The sequence below is a fragment of the Mixophyes fleayi genome, chromosome 9 (assembly GCF_038048845.1).
Source record: "Mixophyes fleayi isolate aMixFle1 chromosome 9, aMixFle1.hap1, whole genome shotgun sequence".
NCBI classification, from domain to species: Eukaryota; Metazoa; Chordata; class Amphibia; order Anura; family Limnodynastidae; genus Mixophyes; species Mixophyes fleayi.
Genome location: NC_134410.1, coordinates 95,084,263 through 95,111,318, shown reverse-complemented (window position 1 = coordinate 95,111,318; position 27,056 = coordinate 95,084,263). Strand labels below are relative to the sequence as shown.

The following is a 27,056-nucleotide window of genomic DNA, read 5'->3' as shown; positions in this document are numbered from 1 at the left end:
GTCAAATTTGGCCAATCTTATTATCCACCAGCCTTGTTAGAGATATATGCATTTTGGGCCTGATTCATTAAAGAAAGTAAAGCAAAAAAAGAAGTATCTTTGCACCTTGGCAAAACATGTTGCATTGGAGGTGGAGGTAAATGTAAAATGCGGGGACAGATTTATAGTTGGTGTAGGGCATGTCCTAGATCAACATTAAATTTCAGTGTAAAAATAAAGATATCAAGTATTTGTGTCCTACATGAAAAAGTGGCCAGTGTTTACCTTATTGCAAAATAATAAACTAATTTGCACCTCTTGCATTGCGAAGTGGTATTGTCCAGAAGGCTTACTCCTTTTTTTGCCTATCTTTTCCTTAATGAATTAGGCAATTTCAGCACATGTTCTTTGACTTGCGGCTATTTAGATATAAAACTGCCTAATTAGCTGTCAAAAGTTCAGAATCTGCTCAGTTATGTGTTGGTATTAAATAATACATACTACATACTGCTACTTTGTTGCTCAACTAGCGCATCCAAGCAGGCAACACTGTCTCTCAGTATCTTGGAGCACTACAACACCCATCATCTAATTGTAAAGGAAAAATATTCAGCACTTGAATCAGATCTATGATTGATATGTATAGTATCAATCATATGTATAGTATCCTCCTATCCCCCTGCTGTACTTTTTGGGTCATTCCCACCGTACCTTCCCTCTCTTTCTCCTCCTTTGAAGTTCACTCCATCCGTGTCTTCTCTCCCATCCGCCTCCGTGTCTCTGTCATCTACCGTCCCCCAGGCCCTACCTCCCTTTTCCTGGATAACTTTGCTGCCTGGCTCTCCCACTACCTTTCCTCTGACCTTCCCTCCATCATACTCGACGACTTCAACATCCCTATTGACAAATGCTCAGACCCTGCCACCATCAAACTTCTTACCCTCTCTACCTGATTTGGCCTCACCCAATGGAACTCCTCCCCCACCCACTGACTTGGCCACTCCCTCGAACTAGTCTTCTCTCATCTCTGCGATCTCTCTGATCTCTCCAACGCTCCCTTCCCACTCTCGGACTACCATCTTCTCTCCTTCACTCTGTCCTCCTCCCTTGTTCCCCCCCCCCCAGCCGAAAGCCACCCTCACCAGACGCAACCTTGAAGCGATCGACCCTACCTCTTTCTCCTCCTCTTTTGATTATCTCTCTCCCCTTCCCTCCCTGACCTGCCCAGACCAAGCGTCCTCTCTCTACTGCCCTGGATGCTGTCGCCCCCACCTCTCCTATCCATCGCTGCCGCCTCATTCCCTAACCTTGGCATGCCAAACTCACCCGCTTCCTCCAAAAGTGCTCCCGCACTGCGGAATGCCTCTGGAGAAAATCTCGCTCCCTCGCCTACTTCCTTCACTTTAAATTTATCCTCTCCTCATTCTGCTCCGCCAACTCCTTGTCACGGTCACTAGGAGTCTTGACCCAGAATTTACCAGATGTAGCTTTACTCACCAGAGGCGCGGAGTCTAACACAGTGGCTGGTCTTCTCCAGGAACTCCCGCAAGGAAGTATGGGTTTTTGTGGCTCCCACTGTGCAGGTCGCGGCCCTCTGGAGAGTATGGTAAATAATCAGATACAGCTATACACAATGAGAGCAAGGACCTCCTTGAGCTGGATAGGAGGAGGAATGCCAGAAGATTAGATAGTCTCTGAGTAGTAAGAATAGTAATGACACAGCGAGAATGATGACCAGTAGTAACTGGGAATGAGAGGTTCCGAAGTGCCTAGAGTACAGATAAACTGTAACAGACGGATACTTCACAACTGAAGGAAACAATTAACGAGCAGCCAATAATACAAAGTAGAAGGGAAGTCAGCGACTAGCAGATATTACCACAGATACAAAGTAGAAACTTAGTCCCGGTAATAGATAACATACAAGGCAGCGTGGAGCGGTCTGCGGCTGACAGGTATTACCACTGACGTGGAGTAGAGACTTGTCCAGGTACAGGCAAGATACGAGGAAGCGTGGAGTGGTCTGCGGCTGACAGGTATTACCACTAGCGTGGCGTAGAAACTTGTCCAGGTGCAGTAAAGACACAAGGTAGCGTGGAGTGGTCTGCGGCTGACCGGTATTACCACTGGCGTGGAGTAGAGACTTGTCCAGGTGCAGGTAAGATACGAGGTAGCCTCCACAGCAAACAGGAACCACGAACAGGAACAGAGAACTCCTTAGTACCTCAGAGGAATGAGGACCAGGAACAGGCAAAGGTAGTAGGGCAGCCGGTGTCTTAAATAGTGAGAAGTAATTAATCATCCAATGAGGAGAGGAACAAGGTTTTAACAGTCTATAGGTCTGCACATGTCTGCACTGGTCAAAATGGTGGACGGCCGCGGCGCAAGACAGGCGCCGGCAAGGCGGAGAGAGACCTAGGTCTTGAGCCAGAGGAACTAACAGTCCGGTGAGTGACACTCCCTTGCTAAACAAACTTTCTTTAAATCCTTCATTTCTTCTCAGTCCTCTAATCCCCGCCGCCTTTTTGCCACCTTGAACTCCCTCCTTTCTCCCCCCCTCCTCCTGTCCCACTTTCCCTCTCCGCTGCTGACTTCGCCACTTTTTTCTCTTCCAAAATTCTCTTCCATCCCCTCTCCCCCTGCCCTAATCGCGCCACCCGCATCCAACAAACAACTCTGGTGCTCCTTCTACCCCACATCTGGCGATGAAGTTCACTCCCTTACTCTTTCCTCTCTACCCTCTACCTGTCCTCTTGATCCCATCCCCTCTAACCTCCTTCGCTCTCTCTCTCCCACTGCCTGCTCCTACCTTGCACACCTATTCAACCTATCACTCGCCTCAGGTGTTGTACCCTCCTCATTTAAAAACGCTCTAATCTCTCCTATCCTCAAAAAACCCAATCTTGACCCCACCTCCCTCGTCAACTATCGCTCCATCTCACTTCTCCCCTACGCCTCCAAATTACTTGAGCAGATAGTCTGCTGTTGCCTCACAAAATACCTCTCAAATAAATCCCTCCTCGACCCTCTCCAATCTGGCTACCGCCCGCTCCACTCTACAGAAACTGCCCTGGCCAAAGTTACCAACGACCTCCTCTCAGCCAAATCCAGGGGTCACTTCTCCATACTCATCCTCCTCAACCTCTCTGCGGCCTTCGACACCGTGGATCACCCCTTCCTTCTGCAAACTCTTCTCTCTCTCGGCCTCTCTGGTTCTGTCCACGCCTGGTTCTTCTCTTACCTCGCCAACCGCACCTTGTGTCTCCACATCTGGCTCTTCCTTCACCCCCTCCCCTCTCCCGGTAGGAGTCCCCCAGGGCGCTGTTCTCGGCCCCGTACTATTCTCGCTCTACACTTCCTCCCTCGGTGCTCTCATCTTCTCCCTCGGTCTTCAGTATCACCTTTATGCTGATGACATTAAGCTCTACATATCTTCTCCTGATCTCTCTCCCACCCTCCTCACTCGTGTATCTGACTGCCTCTCTGCCATCTCCTCCTGGATGTCTTCGCACTTTCTCAAAATTAATATCTCAAAAACTGAACTCATTGTCTTCCCTCCCCCCCAGGCCCCCCTCCCACCTCAACCTCTCTATCGTTGTTAATAACACAACCATCTCCTCAGTCACCCAGGGTGTCACCCTTAACTCCTCTCTCTCCTTTGCCCCCCACGTCCAATCGCTTGCCCAAACCTGCCGCTTCCAGCTGCGCAACATCGCCCGCATTCGGCCCTTCCTCTCACAAGATGCCACCAAAACTATCATCCACGCACTCATCATCTCCCACCTCGACTACTGTAACCTTCTCACTGGCCTCCCCCTCTCCCACCTCGCCCCCCTTCGTTCTGTTCTCAACATGGCTGCCCGACTCATCTTTCTCTCACGCCGCTCCTCCACTGCCTCCCCTCTCTGCCATGCCTTACACTGGCTCCCCTTCCCCTACAGGATCCTTATTAAACTCCCTACTACCATTTACAAAGCTCTCTCTCCCAGTCTACTGCCCCCTATATCTCTAACCTCCTTACCATTCACCTGCCCACTCCTTGTGCTCAGTCAATGACCGTCGCCTCTCCTCCACTCTGATTACCTTTTCCCACTCCAGAATCCAAGACTTCTCCCGAGCAGCCCCCCTGCACTGGAACGACCTCCCTCGCTCCATCCGTCTCTCTCCCAGTCTGTGCTCCTTCAAACGTGCACTTAAAACTCATCTGTTCCTCAAAGCCTACCTATCATCCACTTAACCCCTAACCTTCTTGCTCCTTCGCTAACCTCCTTCGCTCGTTCTCCCCTCTCCCCCCTAGCCCTCATCTTTCTCACAAATATAGGTATTCCATTAGTTAAGGTAATTACTCATCACACATCACATTAGACCCCATGAACAGACAATACAGATTATAATACCATTACAGATATAAACGAGTACTCATATCTAAGCATTCAAATCTGGCAATTTTATATGTTCATACTGATCTACCAATACATAATAAACCATACAATATACAATCAATCTCCATAGGGGGATATTGGCACCTAATAATCTCTACTGCTTTATATAATTCATGAATGCAATACTGCAGAATATCACATCATACTATCACCTTTTGGATAGAAATATAGGTACTATATTTTATCTGTATCATTTGGTGTATGAATGAGCAACATACAGTATATATAATGGTATGAATCATTCACTTTATGGAATGCAATTACTTGCAACTCATTAAGTTCTTTGCATCCAAATAGTTTTTAATTTCACCACCACACCTACTAGTTACATTATGGGAGTCCATACAATAATCCAATTTTAACTATATAATGGTATTGTCAATATTTAAGCTTGCTTCATCAATTTATTTACATACCAGATCCGTCAATTTGGTTATAAATATTAACATTTTCTGCATACAGTATTAGACACTTAGTATTTGGCATTCAGTTTACTTGTATCATATAATGTATTCTTTACTTTATGTACCCTGGGGACAAACAATATGAATGGAAACACACCATTCAATACAGCGATAATGAAGGACACCGCTCTGATTCCCTAAAACGAACTATTTCATTATCACACCTTAACCAATCACAGCTGACTATGAACTCTATATATATATATATATATATATATATATATATGCATGCTAAGGAGACCACCTAATCATAACATAAGCCTTGGGAAAGTCACGTTATGTGACAAAACGCATTGAACAATTAACACCACTTTTGGGATCGTCACTTCCGGGACCAGACGCGTGCGCTCCAAGCTGGAACGCACGCCAATTTGTCAATCAGGGACATCACCTTTTCACAGCTGCTCCTCATCGCCCTGGACACAGCTTTACTCTCGTCATACGCCGACCACTGACACCAACTGGAGGGATTAGCGCAAGTATCCGATGCCAATCCGTACTTAGCAATAACACATTGACTATAGTTCTCCTCCATTTTGGCTGCATCAGTGCTTGGGACTGGATTGGAAATCACTTTCCTTTTAGGTATTAGTGAAATTATACTATTATAAGGACTTGACTTTCGTTCTGATTATGATATTTCATATTGTATATTCACTCAATTCTTAGAACAGTGCAATTGCTATTGAGTATCAATTAAAGGTTTTGTTTTACAATACACTCTACAGCCACTTCCTATACACATCAATCATAGATCTGATTCAAGCACTGAATATTTTTCCTTTACAATTGTATATGGGGACTGGACTCCCCCTCTTTCTAGCTGCTGAATCCTAGAAACACTTAGCAATATATCCTCAATCCTATCTGTGCGCACCGCAGGACCTCCTCACCCATCATCTAATGCCTACAGAATAGGAATAGGTAGATAGCATAAAATCTATCATGCACAATAGGATGAATTTTGTTGTGCAGTTTTTCAGAACTAAACCATAGAGACTTTTGCATGGGCACATCTTGATAACCTGTGACTTTTGTACCTAGAAATTAGGACTAGCTGTCAAGTATTCACAATAATATAGCTAAATTTTATAACTATTGAATTGTGATGACTGAGCTCACAAAACTCAGAGTAAGGTAATGTTCCTCATATCTAGCAATTTCTCTTTTATTACCACATTCCTCTCTGTTCCTAAGAAAACTGACTATTCTATAATAAATAGCGAGAACTAAGCTGAGAACAAAATTAAATACATCTAAAAGGTGCTCCTTAAATATGGAAAAACAAACTGTAAAGTATCACGACATAAACTAAATATTCTACACACTTTTCTCTTGCTCTACCTTACACTGTTTCCTCATTTTTTCTGTCAAATTTTATTTAACTCTTATCAATAAATCAACTTTCAATGATACATAACGCTTCGAAATACATACTTTAAATGTATTCACAGAGTTAAAATACATCTAAAACGTATTCAAATCCCTAATTCATACAGCTGGGACTTTTAATAATTAGCTACTTGTTAGGAACCCCTCCAGCCGGCACGACACAACCCGGAATCTACTCTGCCAGTCAGGTGTTCACTGGAGCCCCTGATGGTGAGGACAGACTGGGCTGCAGACTGACAGAGGGTCGTGAAGTGTGTACCGGCTGGGGAGAACCCAAGCAAGCAGAGTGGAATCCAAGCAGAGGTCAGGGGCCGGCAGCAGACAACTGTACCAGTATACAGGCTGAGGTCAAAGGGTCACGAGCAGACAGAGAGGTCTGTATTCAAGCCAGAGGTCAGGGTCACGAGATACACAAGCAAAGTCCAAATCCAAGCCAAGGGTCATACACGGGTAAACAACAGCAAGTCCAATAGACAGGAACAAGGCAGAGAGCAGGTACAGCAGACTGGATACAGAGACTATAACCGGCAATGAGGCAGCAGACCTCATTGCCTTAAATACAACCCACAACCAATCAGAACCTGCCCCTAGACATAGCCACACTTGCAGGCTAATTGCCAGCACCTAGCAAGACCAATCAGGGCTTAGCCCTGAAATCCACACTTGCAGGCTAATGCCTGCTAATTCAGCCACAGGCTGAATCTGACTGATTGTCCCTAGGGCGCATGTGCGCCTGGCTGCCGGGACGCGGCACTGAGGAGGCGTCTGACCGTTGCCTTGGAGGGAAGTGACGTCCCGGTCGTCATGGTGACAGCCGGGACATTGGGACCGACAGGAAGCGAGCCGCGGTGGCTGTAAGTACCGCCGCGACTCGTGACAGTACCCCCCCTTGAGGAGGGGTTAAGGAACCCCAACATCCAGGTTTCCTTGGAAATTTTTTGAAGAACTCCTTCAGCTGTTTAGGAGCATGGAGTTGTCTCCGTGGAATCCAAGACCGTTCTTCTAACCCACGATTCCTCCACTGCAATAGGAAGTGCACCTGACCTTGCACTTTTTTGGAATCCAAGATCTTCTGAACAACGTATCTTGGTGATCTGTTTGAATTTCTCTCAGGCAAATTTGAAGACTGGATTTGAGTAGGATATAATACCGGCTTCAATAGAGAACAGTGAAATGTGTTGGGAATTCTCAACGAGCCCGGAATTCTTAACCTAAATGCGACAGAATTCACCTGCTTGATGATAAGGAATGGACCGATGAACTTAGGGCCCAACTTTTTGCAAGGCTGTCTGAGCTTAATGTTTTTTGTAGACAGCCACACTCTCTGGCCCACCTTGAAGGAGCAGATGGTACGGTGGCGATCCGATTTTTTTTTTGCGACAAATGAAGCTTGTTTCAGAGATGCCTGTACTTTCCTCCAGATAACTCTGAGATCTCTTGCAGTGGAACGGATCTCCTGGACACCAACTGGGTTGAGCGAATACAAGGAATTAGATCTGGGGTGAAAACCATAATTGCAGAAAAACTTAGAAGTTTTAGTAGATGAATGACAGGAATTGTTACAGGCAAATTCCGCCCAGGGTAACAAGGAAGACCAATTATCATGGAACTCCAATGTGTAGCATCGTAAAAACTTCTCTAAGGACTGGTTAACCCTTTCGGTTTGCCCATTTGACTGAGGGTGGTATGCGGATGATAAACTAACCTTGATTCCGAGAAGGGTACAGAAAGATCTCCAGAATTGCGCTATGAACTGAGAACCCCGATCGGAAACGATGTCAGTAGGGAGTCCATGGAGCCGAAAAATATGTTGCATGAATAAGACGGCCAAATCCCGAGCAGTAGGCAGTCTGGTTAAGGGAACGAAATGTGACATCTTGCTGAACCGATCTACCACGACCCAAATGGTATTGTGTCCTGCAGAAGGTGGTAGATCCACTATAAAGTCCATGGACAAGTGGGTCCATGGTTTTGCAGGTGGTGCCAAAGGAACTAACTGGCCTACTGGGCGGATCCTAGGAACTTTGTTTCTGGCACAAGCCTCACATGAGAGGACATGACTCTTGACATCAGCAGACATAGATGGCCACCAGACTGTACGGGAAAGGATTTCTAACGTCTTGAAAATTCCAGGGTGTCCCGCAACCCTACTGTTATGCGCCTCTGCAATAACCGCCTTCCTTAGATGGACTGGAACAAAGAGACGTCGCTCCGGAGTAGTATCCGGGGCTAATTTCTGGAATCTCTGAAGTGTCATACTCAGATCTTGGGTTAACCCGGCATGGATTACAGAAGGAGGAATAATCGGCTCTGGGATAGTGACTGGAACGTGGTGTGCCGAGAAACTTCTGGACAGGGCATCTGCCCAGACATTTTTGGAACCTGGTCGGTAGGTGATCAGGAAATTAAACCGGGTAAAGAATAACACCCACCAGGCCTGTCTGGGATTTAAACGTTTGGCTGACTGTATATATTGTAAGTTCTTGTGGTCGGTAATGACAGAGATCTGATGTGAAGCGCCCTCCAACCAATGTTGCCACTCCTCAAAGGCCCATTTGATTGCCAATAGTTCTCTATTACCGACATAATAGTTGGCTTCCGCTGAAGAGAACTGACGGGAGAAAGAAGCACATGGGTGCAGACGATTAGTATGAGGATCCTTCTGCAATAGGATGGCACCGGCACCGATGTCCGAGGCGTTGACCTCAAGAACAAATGTCCTAGCTGGATCCGGATGTCTAAGGACTTGAGCGGAGACAAAGGCCTTTTTCAGGCTTTCGAATGAGGCTACTGCTTGGGACGACCAATTAGTTGGATCCATTCCTTTACGGGTCAGAGCGACAATGGGAGCCACAATGTCAGCAAAGTTGTGAATGAATCTCCTATAATAATTGGAGAAGCCCAGGAACCTCTGCACCGCCTTAAGATTGTTGGGTTGCACCCAATCCAAAAAAGCCTGGACCTTAGCTGGATCCATGGAGAATCCCTCAGAAGAGATTACATAGCCTAAAAAGGATACCCTCTGCACCTCGAACTCACACTTTTCCAGCTTAGCGTAAAGGTGGTTCTCTCTCAATTTTTGCAGAACTTGTTTGACGTGAGTCTGATGGGCGGGCAAAGATCTGGAATAGATGAGGATATCATCTAAATAGATGACCATGAAACAACCAAGGAATTCCCGAAGAACTTCATTGATCAAGTCCTGGAACACTGCAGGTGCATTGCTAAGGCCAAACGGCATGACCAGATACTCGTAGTGGCCAGAGTGTGTATTGAATGCCGTCTTCCACTCATATCCTTCCTTGATATGGATGAGATTATATGCTCCACGAAGGTTGATTTTTGTGAAGACAGTAGCCCCTCTCAATTGATCAAAAAGTACGGAAATGAGCGGGAGAGGATAGGTGTTCTTAATTGTGATAAGATTCAATCCCCGGTAATCTATACAGGGTCTTAGCCCTCCATCCTTTTTGGATACAAAGAAGCATCCTGCTCCTACGGGAGATTTAGATGGCCTGATAAAGCCTTTCTCCAGATTTTCATCGATGTATTCCTGCATGGATTTGGTCTCGGGAACAGAGAGGGAATACAGACGACCGTTAGGTAACTTGGAACCAGGAATAAGCTCGATGGCACAGTCAAAGTCACGGTGCGGTGGTAAGGTATCAGCAGCCTTCTTGGAGAACACATCCCAGAATTCATGATATTGTGAGGGAAGCTGCTCCGGAATAGACTGAATCATACGCAGAGGCAGTGACAAGCAAGACTGTGTACAATAAGAACTCCACTGAACAATCTCTCCTTCCCTCCAGTCCATGACAGGGTTATGACGGGAGAGCCATGGGTGGCCCAGGATCAAGGGAACCGATGAACAATCGATCAGGAAGAAGGTGATTGACTCAGAATGGAGAGCTCCGATCTTCAACTGTAGTGGCGGAGGAAAATCTTGCCACCAGGCAACGGACTTCCATCTAAGCCACAGACAGTAATAGCAGATTTGAGTTTTACCATTGGAATTCCGGCAGAGCGGGCAAACCTGATATCAAGGAAGTTACCTGCAGCTCCGCTATCAATGAAGGCCAACAGGTCCACAGAGCGAGCTGAAGGTGAGCTGTGCAGGGATTAATACAGCATTTTTGGGGGAGATAATTTGCAGACCTAGGTGAACTTTCCCCTCATTCCCTAGGCATGGTCTTTTCCCGACTTATTTGGGCAGGAACGGGAGAAGTGGCCTTTTGTGCCACAGTAGAGACATAGACCTTGCGAACGTCTCCAGTCTCTTTCCTCAGAAGAGAGACGATATGCTCCTAATTGCATAGGCTCCTCATCATCCGTGGAAACAAGAATCAGAACAGATGGAGGAGAAGATGCCTCTTTTTCAGTTTTTCGCTCTTTAATTCTCCTGTCTATTTTAATGGAGAGGTGCATCAGATACTCCAATGAGGTAGGAGACGGATATTGCACCAAAGAGTCTTTGATTTATTCTGACAGGCCTAAACGAAACTGACTGCCTAAGGCAGGGTCATTCCATCCACTATCAGGTGACCATCTACGAAATTCCGCGCAGTATTCCTCTGCCGACCGCCGGCCTTGTTTCAAGGCCCATAGATGAGCTTCAGCGGAGGCCATTCGATCCGGGTCGTCATACAGTAGACCCAACGCCTCGAAGAAAGCATCTACTGACTGCATGGCAGGACTGGAAAAGGCCCAAGACTGGGGGTCACCCTGTAAGAGGGAAATGATAATCCCGACTCTTTGTTGCTCTGAACCGGAGGAGCGGGGTCTTAACCGGAAATAAAGCTTGCAGCTCTCCCTGAAATTCCGGAACAGGGATCTATTTCCGGTGAAGCGATCCGGTAAATTCATCTTAGGTTCGCAGACGGAACTCGGAGTGGGTTGTGAAGATTTCGCAGCTTCTTCTTGAGTGGACAAACGCTCAGACAATCCCTGGATCATTTGGTACAGGGATTGCACATGACCCGCTAGGGCTTGCGCCGGAGATGGTGAAGCAGACCTCATTGCCTTAAATACAACCCACAACCAATCAGAACCTGCCCCTAGACATAGCCACACTTGCAGGCTAATTGCCAGCACCTAGCAAGACCAATCAGGGCTTAGCCCTGAAATCCACACTTGCAGGCTAATGCCTGCTAATTCAGCCACAGGCTGAATCTGACTGATTGTCCTTAGGGCGCATGCGCGCCTGGCTGCCGGGACGCGGCGCTGAGGAGGCGTCCGACCGTAGCCTTGGCAATGGTCAGGAGTTGGAGGGAAGTTACGTCCCGGTCGTCATGGTGATGGCCTGGACGTTGGGACCGACAGGAAGCGAGCCGCGGCGGCTGTGAGTACCGCCGCGGCTCGTGACACTACTCAGGAATTCTCTCGTGAAAAGTCCCAATATGCAGAAATAAACTGAATGCAATGCCTTATTTATAATGGAACATTAATCATTCAATAAATAGTTTCATAATGCATAAATAGTCCTGATATAGGCAGTAACAGGATCTGTTACTCAGAGCCCAAATGTACACAGGAGTAAACTATGATTTATATATACCTTATTTGGAATGTATCAGTATTCATTCATAAAACCAAATTGATACAAGTAACATTGAAGGGGATATTCACTAAACTGCGGGTTTGAAAAAGTCCAGATGTTGCCTATGGCAACCAATCAGATTCTAGTTATTATTTAATTAGTACAGTCCACAAAATGACAGCTAGAATCTGATTGGTTGTTATAGGTAACAATCTCCACTTTTTCAAACCTGCAGTTTAGTAAATATGCCCCTTTCAGTAGTATAAAAAGTATCACTTTCAAAGTTACCAGATGAGGTTTGAAAAAAGCATTGTAGTCTAAAATTTAATTTTATATACATTTATATGAATAAATATCATTTTTATATTCAAGGTGAGTTTGCTATAGTTGTGCATTACCATACAACATCTTTTAGGATATGTGTTTATACTTATATAGGTTCAAGTGCTGATCAGATCGGATTGTTTGGATATTTTTGCAGAATTTCCCTAGATTTAGCGGCTTACCCATAACAATACATTTTATTATTTATTTATAGTGCCAGTAAGGTGTTTCCTCTTGCTTGCATACATTTATTTGAATAATTTTATATTTTGCATTTTTAGAAATATAAAATTAAGCTGTATAAGAGATAAATTATATACTTTTTTTATTATAAGGATATTTGAATTCACTGCAGAGCTCCAGAACCTGTATAAAGGTACAGTGTGCAACTTTCTCAGTGGCTTCTAATGTCCTTACAGGCTACGGCAGGATTATCTAATAGGTGAATCTCGGCAGACCTTGGAGCTCTTCATTTTACAACATGACAAGTTTACAGAGTTTGATTATTCCATACTTTTTTCCACTTCAAATACACCTCTTCGCTAAATATCAACGAATAAAGTATAGAAAATAAGAAAATGTGGTAAAAATTACATTTAACATGCAAAAAAGAGGAATTGCAATGTGCAGTTGGTCAATATTGAGACTCATATCCCTTTTCAGGGACAAATGTTTTAAAACCTGAGACTGTGTAAAAGGAATTAGCGGCAGTTGTAATCTATGTAAATGCGGCACCATTCATGTATATACTGGTCTACAGTACAGCAGGTGCAAACGCAGGATTTCTAGAGAGGGGTTTCCACGCCATGCCTCCAATGGCACGACCAGTATGCACGGGGGCATGTCTATAATTTTAGATAGTGCTGGGCTGCTCTCCAACTTTTCCTATCCCCATCATATACACAAGCAATTCCTACCCCCATCATAAACAACGGGCACACCACCTCAAGCATACAATGTCCCAGGTTGGGAGGGGGGTTTCCAGGCACTAGGAAAACTCTCTTGGGTGCTCCCCTGTAACAGGATATATTATCCACTATATAAATCTATTGCATTTTAACCATTTTTACCATATGGAAGCTTGCAAACAAGTTAAAGGGAGAAATAGTTGAGTGTTAGAAAACAGGGACCTTAAAGGTCATTTATGAAAGTACAAAGTGCAGAGCATTTCTATTTTTGTAAATCCACCTACTAGACTGCCTAGCGTAATCAAAGGTCCATGCCTACATCCCGGTATTTAGAACTGCTCCTATAAAATCAGTCTTTATTACTTTTGTGTGTCCGATTGAAAATATGCATGGTGGAAACAGTAAAAACCTCACTTCAGTGTCCTGTCTACTAAACTTTAGGATCAACCCCTTTAATTACAGCTTTTCAATTCTTGTCCAAAAATACAACTTGGCTTAGACTCATTTATGTCTTAATGAGAATGAGGGGACATCAGGGGGTAAATGTATCAAACAGTGGATTCTGCAAATTGCTAATATTTGGCGACTTTGCAGGGGAAATTTAAAACGGCAATGGCTTTCAAGGCAAAACTTGCCTTGAATGACATTGCCGTTTTAAATTTCCTCTGCAAAGTCGCTGAAGATCGGCGACTTGCAGAATCCGCTGCTTAATACATTTACCTCCAGGACTGTTTTTACTACACAAGTCACTTTTGTATGTTTGAATGTTTCTACTACAATGGTCAAAATACATCTAAAAATGTGCTTACCAGTAAAGGTGCACCTGAAAGGGATAGGACAACTCCTTTACTGAGACCGCCTGAGTATCCATAAATGTGTAACAATTTTTGGGGATGAAAATGTTGTGCTGCCTCACTAAAACGCAGGGAACACTCCCCTTAATGCATCTTCGCAGACCCCTTGATCGATATTTAAATAATTTGGTACATAAAACGAACTCTCAATTTTACATGTGAGTGCATGACTAGGTATATTCATGTGCCTAACCGAAACTCAGCAAGGAACGTATCCTGCCATCAGAAAATGCAGAGTCTTGCCTCCCAATAAGCACCACCTGCAGATCCATACATTTTCCTTTAAAAACAGGTCAGTACACGTGAAGCAAAAAAATAGCATTTGTACTGCACTTTTGGACTTTCATAAATTATCTTAATTGTCAAGGAAAAATGTTCAAACCCCAAAAATTAGGTACATTTTGCAGCTATGTGTCACCAATTGTGTTACCCTGGAAATAAGACAGTGTAAATAACATTTTTTAGAAAGAGAAAATAGCCAAAGTAACAAATAGGGGATATTTTAGTATTTTTTTTCAGGCATTAATATTATTTAAAGGATAGTGAAGTCACGCAAGCTTCTAAGACACAAAATAAATTTCTTTATGCCAGATTAAAAGTACAGCTACAGGAAGGGTGTCTCAGCCCTAGATCTCTACACCAGGGAGTGTTTAGCATTAGGGCTGGATTGCAACATTGTATGAAACTGTATATTGTGCCAGAGTCAGCTAGATTTATATACAGTAGACATGCTTTAGCTAATGGAACTATAACAACTCAACCAATGTGTCCTGGACCAGACCTCACTCTAACTTTTCAAGACAGAAACTCCATAAGCCAGCAGAAAATCATTGTTATTTTGCCACAATTTAGTGTGATGAAATATATTCAACAGCATAGGTCATATCTATGGTTAGGTCTAGAGGGCAAAGTCTAAAGATCCCTGGGTCTATCATGTCTACACTATGATGACATGTCTAAATGAGCAAATCTAGTAAATGTTCAATATATGAATCAATGTGGGAACACAAATTAGGCAGAGAGAGCTAAAAGACCAACAGATCACAAGCGAGACAACCATTAGAGAATGTATTCACCATAAAATTTTTCTGCATATACTGAAGATTTTATAATTTTCATGCGGCCACAGAACTAGATGGAGGCCCCATTGAAGAACAGTTCTAGCTGTCTGTAGGAGAGCAACCAGTGCTGATTAGTAAGAATGGCTGCCTCTCTGTGATGTCCAACATCACCCCGACCAGGATTCCTACCAACTACAGAGGTATGTCTGTCTTTTCCTATCTTTGGTGTGCTGTATCTTCAGATGATTTGCTGATGTGTTTTATAGCTAAAATTTCTGTGATTCAAAATTATTTCAAATCAGAATTATGTGCATGTCCTGCCCACCACATGTGCTCACAACACTACAGTGGGGGTTTCTGGAGATGCTTGGGCTGCTATGGGGTTTGTTACCTGCACATCACTTCGACTTTTATGATCTAGCAGACACCTATCATCTAATGTGTGTAGTTTGTGGTACACTTTGATCTCTTCGAAAATTACATGATATGTGCCTGTATTTTCCAGACTCTATCTATCTACATATCTATCTATCTATCTATCTATCTATCTATCTATCTATCTATCTATCTATCTATATATCTATATGTATACACACATATATATATATGTGTCTATATATATATATATATATATATATATATATATATATATATATGTGTGTGTGTGTGTGAATGTCTGTAGATGTATGTGTATGTATATATGTGTGTGTATATATGTATATATATATATATATATATATATATATATATATATAATATATATATAAGCCTAGCGGCATGTGTTAGTGTGTGTGTGTGTGTGTGGAAAAAACTATTTTCTCAGAAAGGGCTCATCTAATTGACCTGAAATTTGGTATACTGACATTATTTGACAAAAAAATGATAATAGTGAAGTCAGTTAACTTCCATCATCCCCCCGTCCCCCCGTGGGAGGGGTAGTAAAGGCTAAATTTACCAGTTGATGGCTCAAACTCTTGACCGTGTGGGTATTTATTTACCAGAACCTGTGTTTGGTCATGGACAATTGTATGTCGCATTTTCATGAGTACGGAGAAGCAGTGATGTGAAAGTGCAGGTTATGAATACTGCCCTTCAAGGAAGACTGATTGAGCACAGCGATAAGGTGTTTAGCAAAAACGTTGTGTATCGAGAGGTTTTAGAACAGTAAGACGATGGAGATTAAGGATGTGGCGATGAAGATGAAGGATGAGGTGATGGAGAAGAATGATGAGGTGGTGACATATGGACAAAACCATGTTAAAAAAGGGCGCTTACGTCAGGAAGTAACGCTCTTCCCCTGAGGAGGCCTGGCCTAGCCCCAAATGCATGACAAGAACCTTTTTAACACCTTAAGTAGCTTGATTTGACTAGAATGCATGAGTATCATGCATGGGTTAACTTGTATATATATATGTGTGTGTGTGTTTGTATGTATGTGTTACTGTCAAAGTGTAGAATCCTGGCCTGCTATACAATACCTATGCACAAAATGAGACCTTGGTGAACTTGCAGCTTTTAATAGTTAGCGATTAAAATGCATCACCTTAAAAAGGACACTAGTGCTTTGTGCACTATGTACTTATCTACAGCATGGAATTCACTCAAGACTCAGTTCACTCTGGAAATAATATTTTATTGAAAACATTATTTGTGTGCTATGCTAACTCCTGGGTCGGCTTCCCTCATAGGTTGCAGCTTACCTGCGGGGGGCAGCCTTCCTGGGATAGAGCACAGTATGCTGAACAAAATGCTCTCTCCCACGTGAACAGGTACTCAGCGGAACACTGTTGTTGTTTTTTTTTCACTTTATACATAGTGCATAAGGAACTATGTATTAAAGCAAAAAAAATACATCACAGAAGACAAAGCCACTTTCAATTATCTTTGATGCTTTCACATTAAAGTATTTTACATTTGAAATATTTTATAGTAATATCCTTGGATCAGTAGAATAACAAATAATTGTAATATTTCTTGGCATGTATTGATTTTCTCTCTTGTCAAATATTATAGTCTATTTTACCTAACAGCTTAAGTGTGCATTCAGCAAAAGAAACATGGTACAAATACAATCCCTTAATACCAACCCATATAATCAGTCCCAGCCACTAGGGTAGTAATGTATCTCTCTCATAAGTCATATATTGTCCACTGTCTTGACTAGCACTTTGTTAATTGGAGCTTACCGTAATAGAGGAGCAATATCAATGCCATTGTACTACAATCAATCACCTTGTAATAATCATTTCTCTAATATAAAGTTACAGGTGAAGCGTCTTTCTTTTTCTGACATATCATCATTTCCAGATACAATGGTATCCATGAAAATCCCTTTACATATCCACTGATCTCTTATGAAATATCCCTGCCCCCAGTTCATGGTGCTATGCATTTAATGTATTTATAAATGCCCTCTTGGAATAATATGCCCTTCACCAAGATGTGATTCACAAACATACAATGGATGGTCTTCCTATATGTCCTTGGATACTCAGTGTCCATAGCTATGTAACCACAATCAAACAAAACTAGAATAACCCTTTTCTATTACCCTCAATATACAAAAACATCCGTTTTAATTACTGGATATGGACAATTCACAATTTACTGTACTAATATTTGGATACATCTACAGGACACAGGACAGAAGTAACGCATCTCTGTAACTTATTAACATCTGGGCTCCAATTACAACCCCTAACCAATGTCACATAACATGTTACTAATCACCCACTTCCCCCACAAGGAGATACCGATAACCTGACATCTATGTGGACTGGCCATGGTACCCTTGGGATCTATCACCAAAACTCCACAAGGCCCAAAACGGTATCAATGTCGGTCTCAGACAGCGCACCCTCCCTCTCTCCCCGGTCCCTCACCCAGGGTGAAGTAGGGCGGCTCGGTATTGTGCAAGTCGTCCCTCACGGACACGCTCCCAGGCGCCTCGCTGTGGACATGTAAGGGAAGTCTGGAATCCCCAGGTCCGGGATGCACTGAGGACACGGCACCGGTCCAACTTAGCTCCCGCTCTCTTAGCGCTGGTAACGTGGAAACGGTCACAGTCTTTAGCAGACATCCTTGCGGGGAGGAGGAGGACTGGGCTGAGAAGGGGAACACAGCCAGGAGGCCCGAACAGAGCAGACACAAGACAGAGGGCATCATGCTGGACACGGGGTTTATCTCCGTAGCTTGTGCGTTTTAGGTCCAGCTGTAGGAGGCTCTTCCCGGGTAGTTGCTCACAGCCCCCGTACAATCTCTTCCCGGGATATCTCCCTTAACTCCAAATCTCCCAGCAACGGCCAACCAAACGCCTCTCTCATCTTACAGATGCATCTGCCCTTTAACTATATGTTTCCAGCAGCCACCTCTCAGGCGCTGCTTCTATCCACTTATTTCACGCCCTCTTAACATTATGTCTCTCGGCAACGGCCAATCACCGTCAAGCCTCCCCGTCCAGCCTATAGATGTTGGTCTCATCCTTTCTCCCATTTAAGGCTATGTCTCCTGGCAACGGCCAATCAGCAACGCCGCTATCTATTGAGATGCGCCAGTGATGTGGTACCTGTCACACCGTGTCTCACAAACCGGAAAACGGTACACAGAGAAATAATCAGTATGGTCCAACATACTGCCCGCGATACACCCTAATGCTCATTCATGCCTAAGGAGTACAGTGTGCACGGCTCAGTGTAGGGGAATACCTCAATGATGTGCAGTTTATGTTAGTGCCGGGTGTACACTAGATTTAATCTTTTTTTCTGTAATTCACTGACACTAGGATTCAACTATGACAAAATCGTGCATAAGATGTCTTACAAATGGAATATGGACTTCTGAAATACTCATGTATCCTTATATTTGAGTATCTTCTGATGTATAATTAAAGCAGGGAAATATATTACTGTCTGTACAGATGTAACCACCATAATTCCAAACAGAAATTATTTTTTCTAGAGCCACATTCGGTGGAGTAACTACCATAGGTGCAGGAGGTGCAGCTTCTACGGACCGAAAGAGCGGAAGCCATACAATGCAGGAGCACACTCATCTGAGGCCCCGCAGGAGACCCCAGCATCACAGCCCCTCACATCAACCCCAAGGCTACTCTCTGCTCTGAAGGCAACAAAGCAGAGTCCTGAGGCTATATTTACTAAACGGCGGGTATGAAAAAGTGGAGATGTTGCCTATAGCAACCAATCAGATTCTAGCTTTCATTTATTTAATGCATTCTACAAAATGACAGCTAGAATCTGATTGGTTGCTATAGGCAACATCTCCACTTTTTCAAACCCACAGTTTAGTAAATATACCCCTTATTGTGATAAGCGCATGCGCATGCGCCAGCTGCAGAAGAGTCCCCCTTTCTGCTTTTTTTCAAGCGTAGAAGAGCATGCATTACATCATGCATTTGAAACACTCAGGCATAATTGACAGTAATGGTTGATGTAGTAAAGCTTAGAAATCGAGATCATTTTTCCTGTCATACTAATGTTACCTAGTAGTGAAAAGCATATCAATCCTTCAGTCCACCTACAGCGTACCATACCTGCAGAAGTAAATGGCATAGGCAAGCGATGTGGTTTGGGGGTTAGATTGTTGGTTCCTGGAATCCCCTTGTAGACCATACATAATGATTAAAATATGTATAAAATGGTTGAAGTATAATTTATATAATTGCAAAATCCTTATATTTTAGCTGGGCATTGTGATGTGTAGTTTATTCCAGAGCAAGATATATATATATTGTATGATTTACAGTTGAATGATTTACAGTTATTTGTACACCTATATCTAATGGCGCTATTGCCATTTACAGAAAATATTGTGCCTGTCAGTGCATTTAAACATATATAGGCTAATGTAAAGTTGGAAACACTTTATATAAAAAAAACCATAAAATGTTTTAAAAAAACCCCCACAATACATAGCTCCTTTCTCACCCGCAGACAAACCAGAGTGAAGCCATTCTGTATTAGTGACATGCCCACAAGATGTAATTAGTGTTGCTGCTCCTCACAGAGCAAGTCCTTTTCCTTTCAGAGGTTTTTTTTCTCCCAAATGGATAGCAAAGCAGGAAGAAAGAAGAGGATAACCCCAGAATTTAGATGAGAAAGAAATTAAACAAAGGTTTCTGGTGGTGTTTTTATTTTTAATAAAGTACTTTTGTTACAGTGTCTGTGTGTTTATTGTACAGTGTTTTTTTACAGGTGAACTAAAGGAACCAGCAGGCCCTGGATGACAGAGAATGCTGGCACTTTTAGTTCTACAAGTGCCCACATGCTTCAGCAGCCATCGGTATGTTGGCACTTATAGTTAACCTGTAAAAAGCATCAAGGCCAGATTAAATACCACATGGCCCTGTAAATGAACATTATGAAGAACCTTTTATGAGCAACACTGAGTTGCTGGATGGGGTTTGGAGGTTATGGGTGGTGCCTCCCTCCAATCGTCTCTACCTCTCTCTCCTCTTCCACTACATGATGCACATACCATTACCTGGTTTGTACAGCATGTAAGGAAAGCAAAGAGTGACAAATACCTCCCAACTACAACTCAAGTTCCTAGCTGAGTACAACAGTTCCCCAAAACTGGGACTATCCTGATGGAATCAGGACAGTTGAGAGGTAAAGGTATTTTATTTTACTGACATTGAATGGTGACAATACAAAAACTCCATATAAATGGTATCAATCAATATAAACAGGAGACTGCACAGTGGATCCTCAAGGAGAAATAACAGATGTATTTCAAGTAAAACAAAGCAGGTATTATGTTTTTATGCATAATAATTTGCTCAGAACAAGTGTTAGATATACAATATATAGAGCATCCTAGTGATATACAATAGTGAGAGCATCCTAGTGACTGCCATACAATACAGAGAATATCCTACTGACAGATAACAAAGAGAGCATCTGTAAAGGTTACTGCAAAAGCCCTGTGCAGCTAGTAGTCTGGAACCCCAGTGGCTGGTCATAATGAAGGGATCAGAAACAAGAGTACACTAACATAAACTTTTACAGTGGATGAAATTAAAATTTGAGTATCTTCAGGATTGAATGTCTATAATAAAGTCTGTGCCAGCAATTTAGCACCAGAAATCGGTATAACGCTCTTCAGCAATTAGTGTGCTATGAGCATTGAAGAGGTGTCAGGTGTCAATGTTTGGAAGTAAACTGTACTCATAGTCAATTTATAAACCAAGGATCAGCAAGGGAATGGTCAATTTCATCTTCCTGCAGTGTATGATTTGCACTTTAGAAGCTTGTCTCTGCCAGCAGTCTGAGTCAGATCATTGAGTTAGTGAGCTGATGTTGTCACTCTGCTGTTGTACCTGAGATCCTGTATGATCAACATCTGCTCCTGAACTGGTCTGTATATGTAGATCTTGAACCGGTATGCCTATGTATCTGCAAAAATTACCTCTGCAAAATATGCTACTTGCCTGGTCTGCATACTTTGTTCCTGAACCAGTACTCCTGTGTCGATTTGTATATTTCTGACCACCGTTGATCCATTGCTTATGTACAAAACCTTCGCTAAGACTTTGACCACTTCTTATCTTTTACATGTGTAGAAGATTCCAACTTGAGACTTGAACCATTTTTATCTGCTACCTGTGTATAAGACTGTAGCTTAGGAATTTTACCATTGCTTATCTGCTATCTGTGTACAAGATTCTAGCTTGGGACTTTGACTATTGTTGATATGCTGCCTGTGTACTAGACATTAATCTTGAACCTTTTCTGTTGGTTATCTGCTACCTTTGCTATTGACATTGGCCTGCAATCCTGATTCCAGCTTGTATGTTTACTTGTCAATTATCTACATTGGAACTTCCATGCAGCAATAAGGACTTCACACTCTTATTATACTGGTATGCTACCAGCAATTGCTTTGCAATTTCCAATTAGAGGAGCTCAGCACAGATAGCCAGGCAGTGAGAAGGGGATCAGATCAGCCCAAGGCCAGCCCCCAGGAAGCTAACCTGATTAGGACAAGCCATGGCCTTTTGGTGGCTGGCACGCATCTGCTCCTGGGCCTTTTTATGAGCGGCCGCATGGAGCAGTATCTCCATCAGCCCCATTGTTAATTCTGCCCTGGCCAGCATACCAAACAATTTAGGCATGACAGGGCTTGTTGTAGTTTACTAGACCTGTAGTTCAACAGAAACTAAAGCTCTGGGGACGACAACATTGTTTATCTATTTTTTTTACATCTTTTTTTAAAACTCCTTGCAAGGTATCTGATGACAATCATCAGCAGCAGCATCATGTATCTTACATGTATCTTACATCTAGGAGTCAAGTACCTGTAACAGATACGCCCCCTGACATATCAGCGATCGTCTCAAACTCTACCTAGGTAGCAAATACGTGAATATGCTTTTATTGTGCTTGGCCTTTGTTGAAATATCCCTTCCCTTCCCCGTTCCACCTCTCTAAGCCTAGAGAGAAGTAAGTATAAGATGCGTCTGATTCTGTACAAAGGAAATATGATTACGCATTTTTTGTGCAAATCATGCACAGTAAGAAAATGCATGTGTAAAACCCTACATGAGGTCCACACCAGCTGATATCAATGTATTTTCCGAGTATTTTTTGCACCTATATATCTAATAGCCCTAATGGCAAGTATTGAAAAAAAAGTGGACCAGTGAGTGAGTTTGAACAGTAACACCAGCTGAGAGCACAATTAACTGCCTATGTATTTCTACACCTAGATAAATAAAAATACTAATGTCAAGTATACAAAACTAATTGCAGGTCAGTGTGTTTGAAAAAATAACAATAATGATCACAATGAACTGTTTGTGTATGTCTACACCTGGTTAACTAATGGAATTAATAAAAAAAAGAACAAAAAAAAATTGTGCCTTGAGGCGGCCAGTTTATTGTAGTGACGGTGTAAAGTGTGGGAAATAAAAAATGGAAAACATAAATCAGACTGCAACCCTGCAATACTGTTCACACACTATGTATAGAATGCAGTACAGAACAGTAGTTTGGGCTACTAATGCTCATAGAGAGGATTGACAGACATTTTCACACAATTCTAGATAGCTAAGTATCTAGGGAATTCAAGCTCTTTTTATAAGGCTATAGACATCTAACATTTGTTGATGCTTGCTGGTTATTTACGTTTCATGCTCTCTGATTATTCTTATTTTCTAGTTGCTGTTATTTATTCAGCACATTTTTGGTGACTCACGACCAAATGAATTCCTTGCTGTGTGTGATAATTATATCACAGTTAATGGATCTGAGGTCTTTGGTTAGATTTAACAAATCTTCTAAAAAGGAAAAGTGGAGGTGTAGCCCATAGCAACCAGGCATGTTCTAGCTATCATTTTTCTAGTGTCCTTGAAAATGATACCTAGGGCTAGATTTACTAAACTGCGGGTTTGAAAAAGTGGGGATGTTGCCTATAGCAACCAATCAGATTCTAGCTTTCTTTTATTTAGTACCTTCTACAAAATGACAGCTAGAATCTGATTGGTTGCTATAGGCAACATCCCCACTTTTTCAAACCCGCAGCTTAGTAAATCTAGCCCCTAGACTCTAATTGGTTGCTATAAACAATACCTCCACTTTTCTTTTTTAGAAGGTTTAATAAATCTATCCCCTTGACTTCTTTTTCAAATTGCCTTTGACTATTTTGCACTATGTGTCTGTGCTCCCATTTTTAATTTAGATTTTTCACTGACATGTGTAACAGCAGATACAGCATCTGATCTTACTTGTTTAACCCCATGTTGGCTCTTTAGGGGACTTACTGACCTATAAAATAAGCACATAATTTATAAACTGTATATTTTGATTTGTTATTTCAAACAAGGACTCCTTTTCCATCAGATACGTTGCATTTTCATACAGTTTTTATTTTATGCATGTATTTGATGCTTTAAGTCTCTTAGTTTTAAATTAAGTCGCAAGGAATACATAAGAAGTATGTGCAAGACACTGACATGCCACAATAGCGCTTAGGAAAAGAGTGCTGCTAGGTCTGGAGAATCTATTCCAAACTAGCCTCTAAAACTTTTAGCAGCAGAGAAACTGTTTATTTGGAATCACAACAATTTGCCCTGAACTGTTTAATCACTACAGGACTGAGTTATCACAGAGTGAAAAGTCCTACTTTGACTGAAAGAAATCCTGGTCTGTAATCACCATCACTGGATGGCAATAAAAGATTAAAATACACTTCATTTTTTTAATAGAGTATCTATTAATAAATAAACTTTTTTGTATATAAATAAAAATTAAATATATTTATTAAAACTTTTTTCCTTCCTCATTAGTGGAACTTAAGGCTGAAATATGGACTTACAGTTCCACTGTGCATGCATGAACCTTATCTGTAGAGCTCTTGCCTGCCAGAGCTCTATGTCAACCGCTCCAGGTAAGCATTGCTAGGTCTACTAAATTATGCTAAGCTGTTCTAGCAAACCTTTTGGGTAAATTGCCACGCCAAGTGATTTTTGTTTATATCGCTGCAAAAATAAAATCCTACTTATTGCTGGAGTAAAGGGCCGAATGATAAAAAGACCCCTCTGTCCCCTATGAACTCTACCGAGGGTGGAGTGTAAAGTTGAACTGGGACAGCTGTCAAGGAAAAAAAATCTTTCCAGAGAATCTCATAATAGAATCCCTCTAGCAGTCAAGATTGCAGTTGACCATGACCCCTAAGATGTCAAGAATAAGTAAGGTGCTATAATTCCTTAGAAATCTGACTCTCAAAGTCAAATTCCTTGTGATCATTACATCAGCAAAGAGAGATGGGGACCTCCGGTCTTACAGGCAAAACAGCCATTCCTGAATTTTTCCAAGGATAGGGTTTCCTGTTTCCATATGAATCAGGAAAATTGTGTTACCTATCTTTTATAGCAATCCTCAAAGCGAGAAGGAAGAAAAAAATGTACACTCTTGACCTAGCAAGGGCAATTACTGTCTATCTTTGTAGGACACAGCCTTTTAGGGTCTTGGAACATCAATTCATGCTTCCCGCAGGGGCAAAAAAGAGTAAGGTTCCATCTACCCAAATAATTGTGAGCTGGATCAGAGAGCTGAATGTCCAAGTATATAAGGGAGCAAATTTGCAGATTGCTGCAGCTCTTAGGGCACAAGCGACTAAGGCAGTGTCCACTTAATGGGCTTGTAAGGCTCACGTTTCCATAGACGATCTATACAGGGCAGCAGCGTGGTCCTCTAAGCATACTTTTATTTCTCATTATCTCCTGGATGTGCTATCTGGTTCCAGTTTTGGGGAGCATGTGTTGCAGGCTGGAATAAACAAGTTTTTTTTTTATTATTTCTGAATACCCTCCTGTGACGTTTATGTAGTATATCTAATGACTGATTGTTATTTTCTGTTGAATTAAAGTATTACAATGTATATTGTATGTAACCTTGTAATGTAATCTCAATGTGTGCTTTGCTAGATGACATGAGTCTGAACCTATGCAAGTGTCAATACTCTTTTGAAGCTAGCCAGGCCTGGGATAGATAAGGATCTTGGAGGAGTTTAAAGCCCCAAATTTGTAAACCATCTAGCTACACAAGCAGAGTAGAGGTGAGAGATTTTCTGAGGTGCCCAAACATATATCTTAGTGATAGGTAATTTACTTTGGAAAGCTCTGTGTCATTTTGGGAATCAATCTGACTTAATTGAAAATGTAATTCCTAAGGTGGTGGTGAAGAGCCTGTAAGAAAGGTTTAAAATCTTCTGCTTTAGATATTACATTGTGCATTTTCACGAGGGCGTCTATCAAGACTGAAATGTCTCATATTTCTCAATTGTGTTCCCTCACACACACCAAGGCCTAGATTTACTAAGCTGCGGGTTTTAAAAAGTGGGGATGTTGCCTATAGCAACCAATCAGATTCTAGCTGTCATTTTGCAGAAGGTACTAAATAAATGTAAGCTAGAATCTGATTGGTTGCTATAGGCAACATCCCCACTTTTTCAAACCCGCAGCTTAGTAAATCTACCCCCAAGTATCAACTAGTAGTTAGTGACTCTGGTTTTATTTCCTATTTTATTTTCTAGAACTTATGTGTGCAGCTTATTGTATGTCTTGTCATTAACTTTTTGTAACTAAGCCATGGAAACATTTTTTGAATTAAAAAAATACATTTAATCTAGCTTATTCTCCGTGATTGTTTGTGAATTTACGAAGCGCAGGGAGACTCATGCTACATGTGTATGTGATTTAAGTGTGAAACATTAATAATTGGTTTTGGTGAATACTTTGTGGTGGCAGAAAAGGTGTATTCATTGCTAAGTGACTAAGGTGATGCCAGTAACAGCCAGCTGTTCAGATTCCTGTATTTGGGACAGGCTGGGCGTTCGTGCCAAACTGGTTGGCAACTTGCTGGGATTGAAAATATTTTCTTTTTATCATAAGAACTTAAGTGAATTAGTGGTGTGTGAGTCTAGAGAGAGTCAGCATCATAGTTGACCGGAGATTATGCTCAAGTTTTAGAAAATTTTAAAAAACATACTGCGCAAATAGTTTCTGTTTCCCCCCTTCTTGTTTTCTTTTCTATTTTTTATTTGGTGGAAGTGTGAGGTCCAGCATGACTACTGACTATAATCAGATGAAAAAGGATGAGCTTTTGGCTTTGTGTGTCGACAGAGGAATTGTTGTCTTCCTCTCTGTTCAATCAAGTGGGGAGCCTACCCTGGACAGTTACCTTCATACTGCTCTCAAACAGCTGAAGGATGCTGATCCTGCAACATCGCTGCAGCTCATTCAGCAACTCCAAGAGGCTCCGAACGCTGTGCTGCTACAGACAGGAAGTCCGCCGAACACCATACTGCTGCAGTCAGGGAGGCTGCCGCTGCAGAGCGTCAACCCGAACGTGAACTCCAGCTGGAACTAGCCAGGCTCAACAGCCAGTCGGAGGACCGAGGTCCGGGTAGGAAAGAACCCAGGCACAACCAATTTCCCATGTTGGAAAAGGATGGCGACCTTGATGTGTTCCTGAGGGTATTTGAAAGAACTTGTCGACAGTTTGAGTTGGACCCCAGTAAGTGGGCCAACTATTTAACCCCTGGACTGAGAGGGAAAGCTTTGGAAGTGTTTGC

At 42.4% G+C, this 27,056-nt stretch overlaps 1 protein-coding gene across 1 annotated transcript in view; it reads right to left on the bottom strand.

Moving 5' to 3' along the window:
• Positions 1 to 18,350, bottom strand: part of ASTN2 (astrotactin 2) — a 570,610-nt gene extending 552,260 nt beyond the window's left edge. The window contains exon 1 of the mRNA XM_075184700.1: positions 17,846 to 18,350. Within this exon, the coding sequence (XP_075040801.1) occupies positions 17,846 to 18,128 (283 nt within the window). The 5' untranslated portion in view covers positions 18,129 to 18,350. The remainder of the gene's footprint in view (positions 1 to 17,845) is intronic.
• Between the last annotated feature and the right edge of the window lie 8,706 nt (positions 18,351 to 27,056).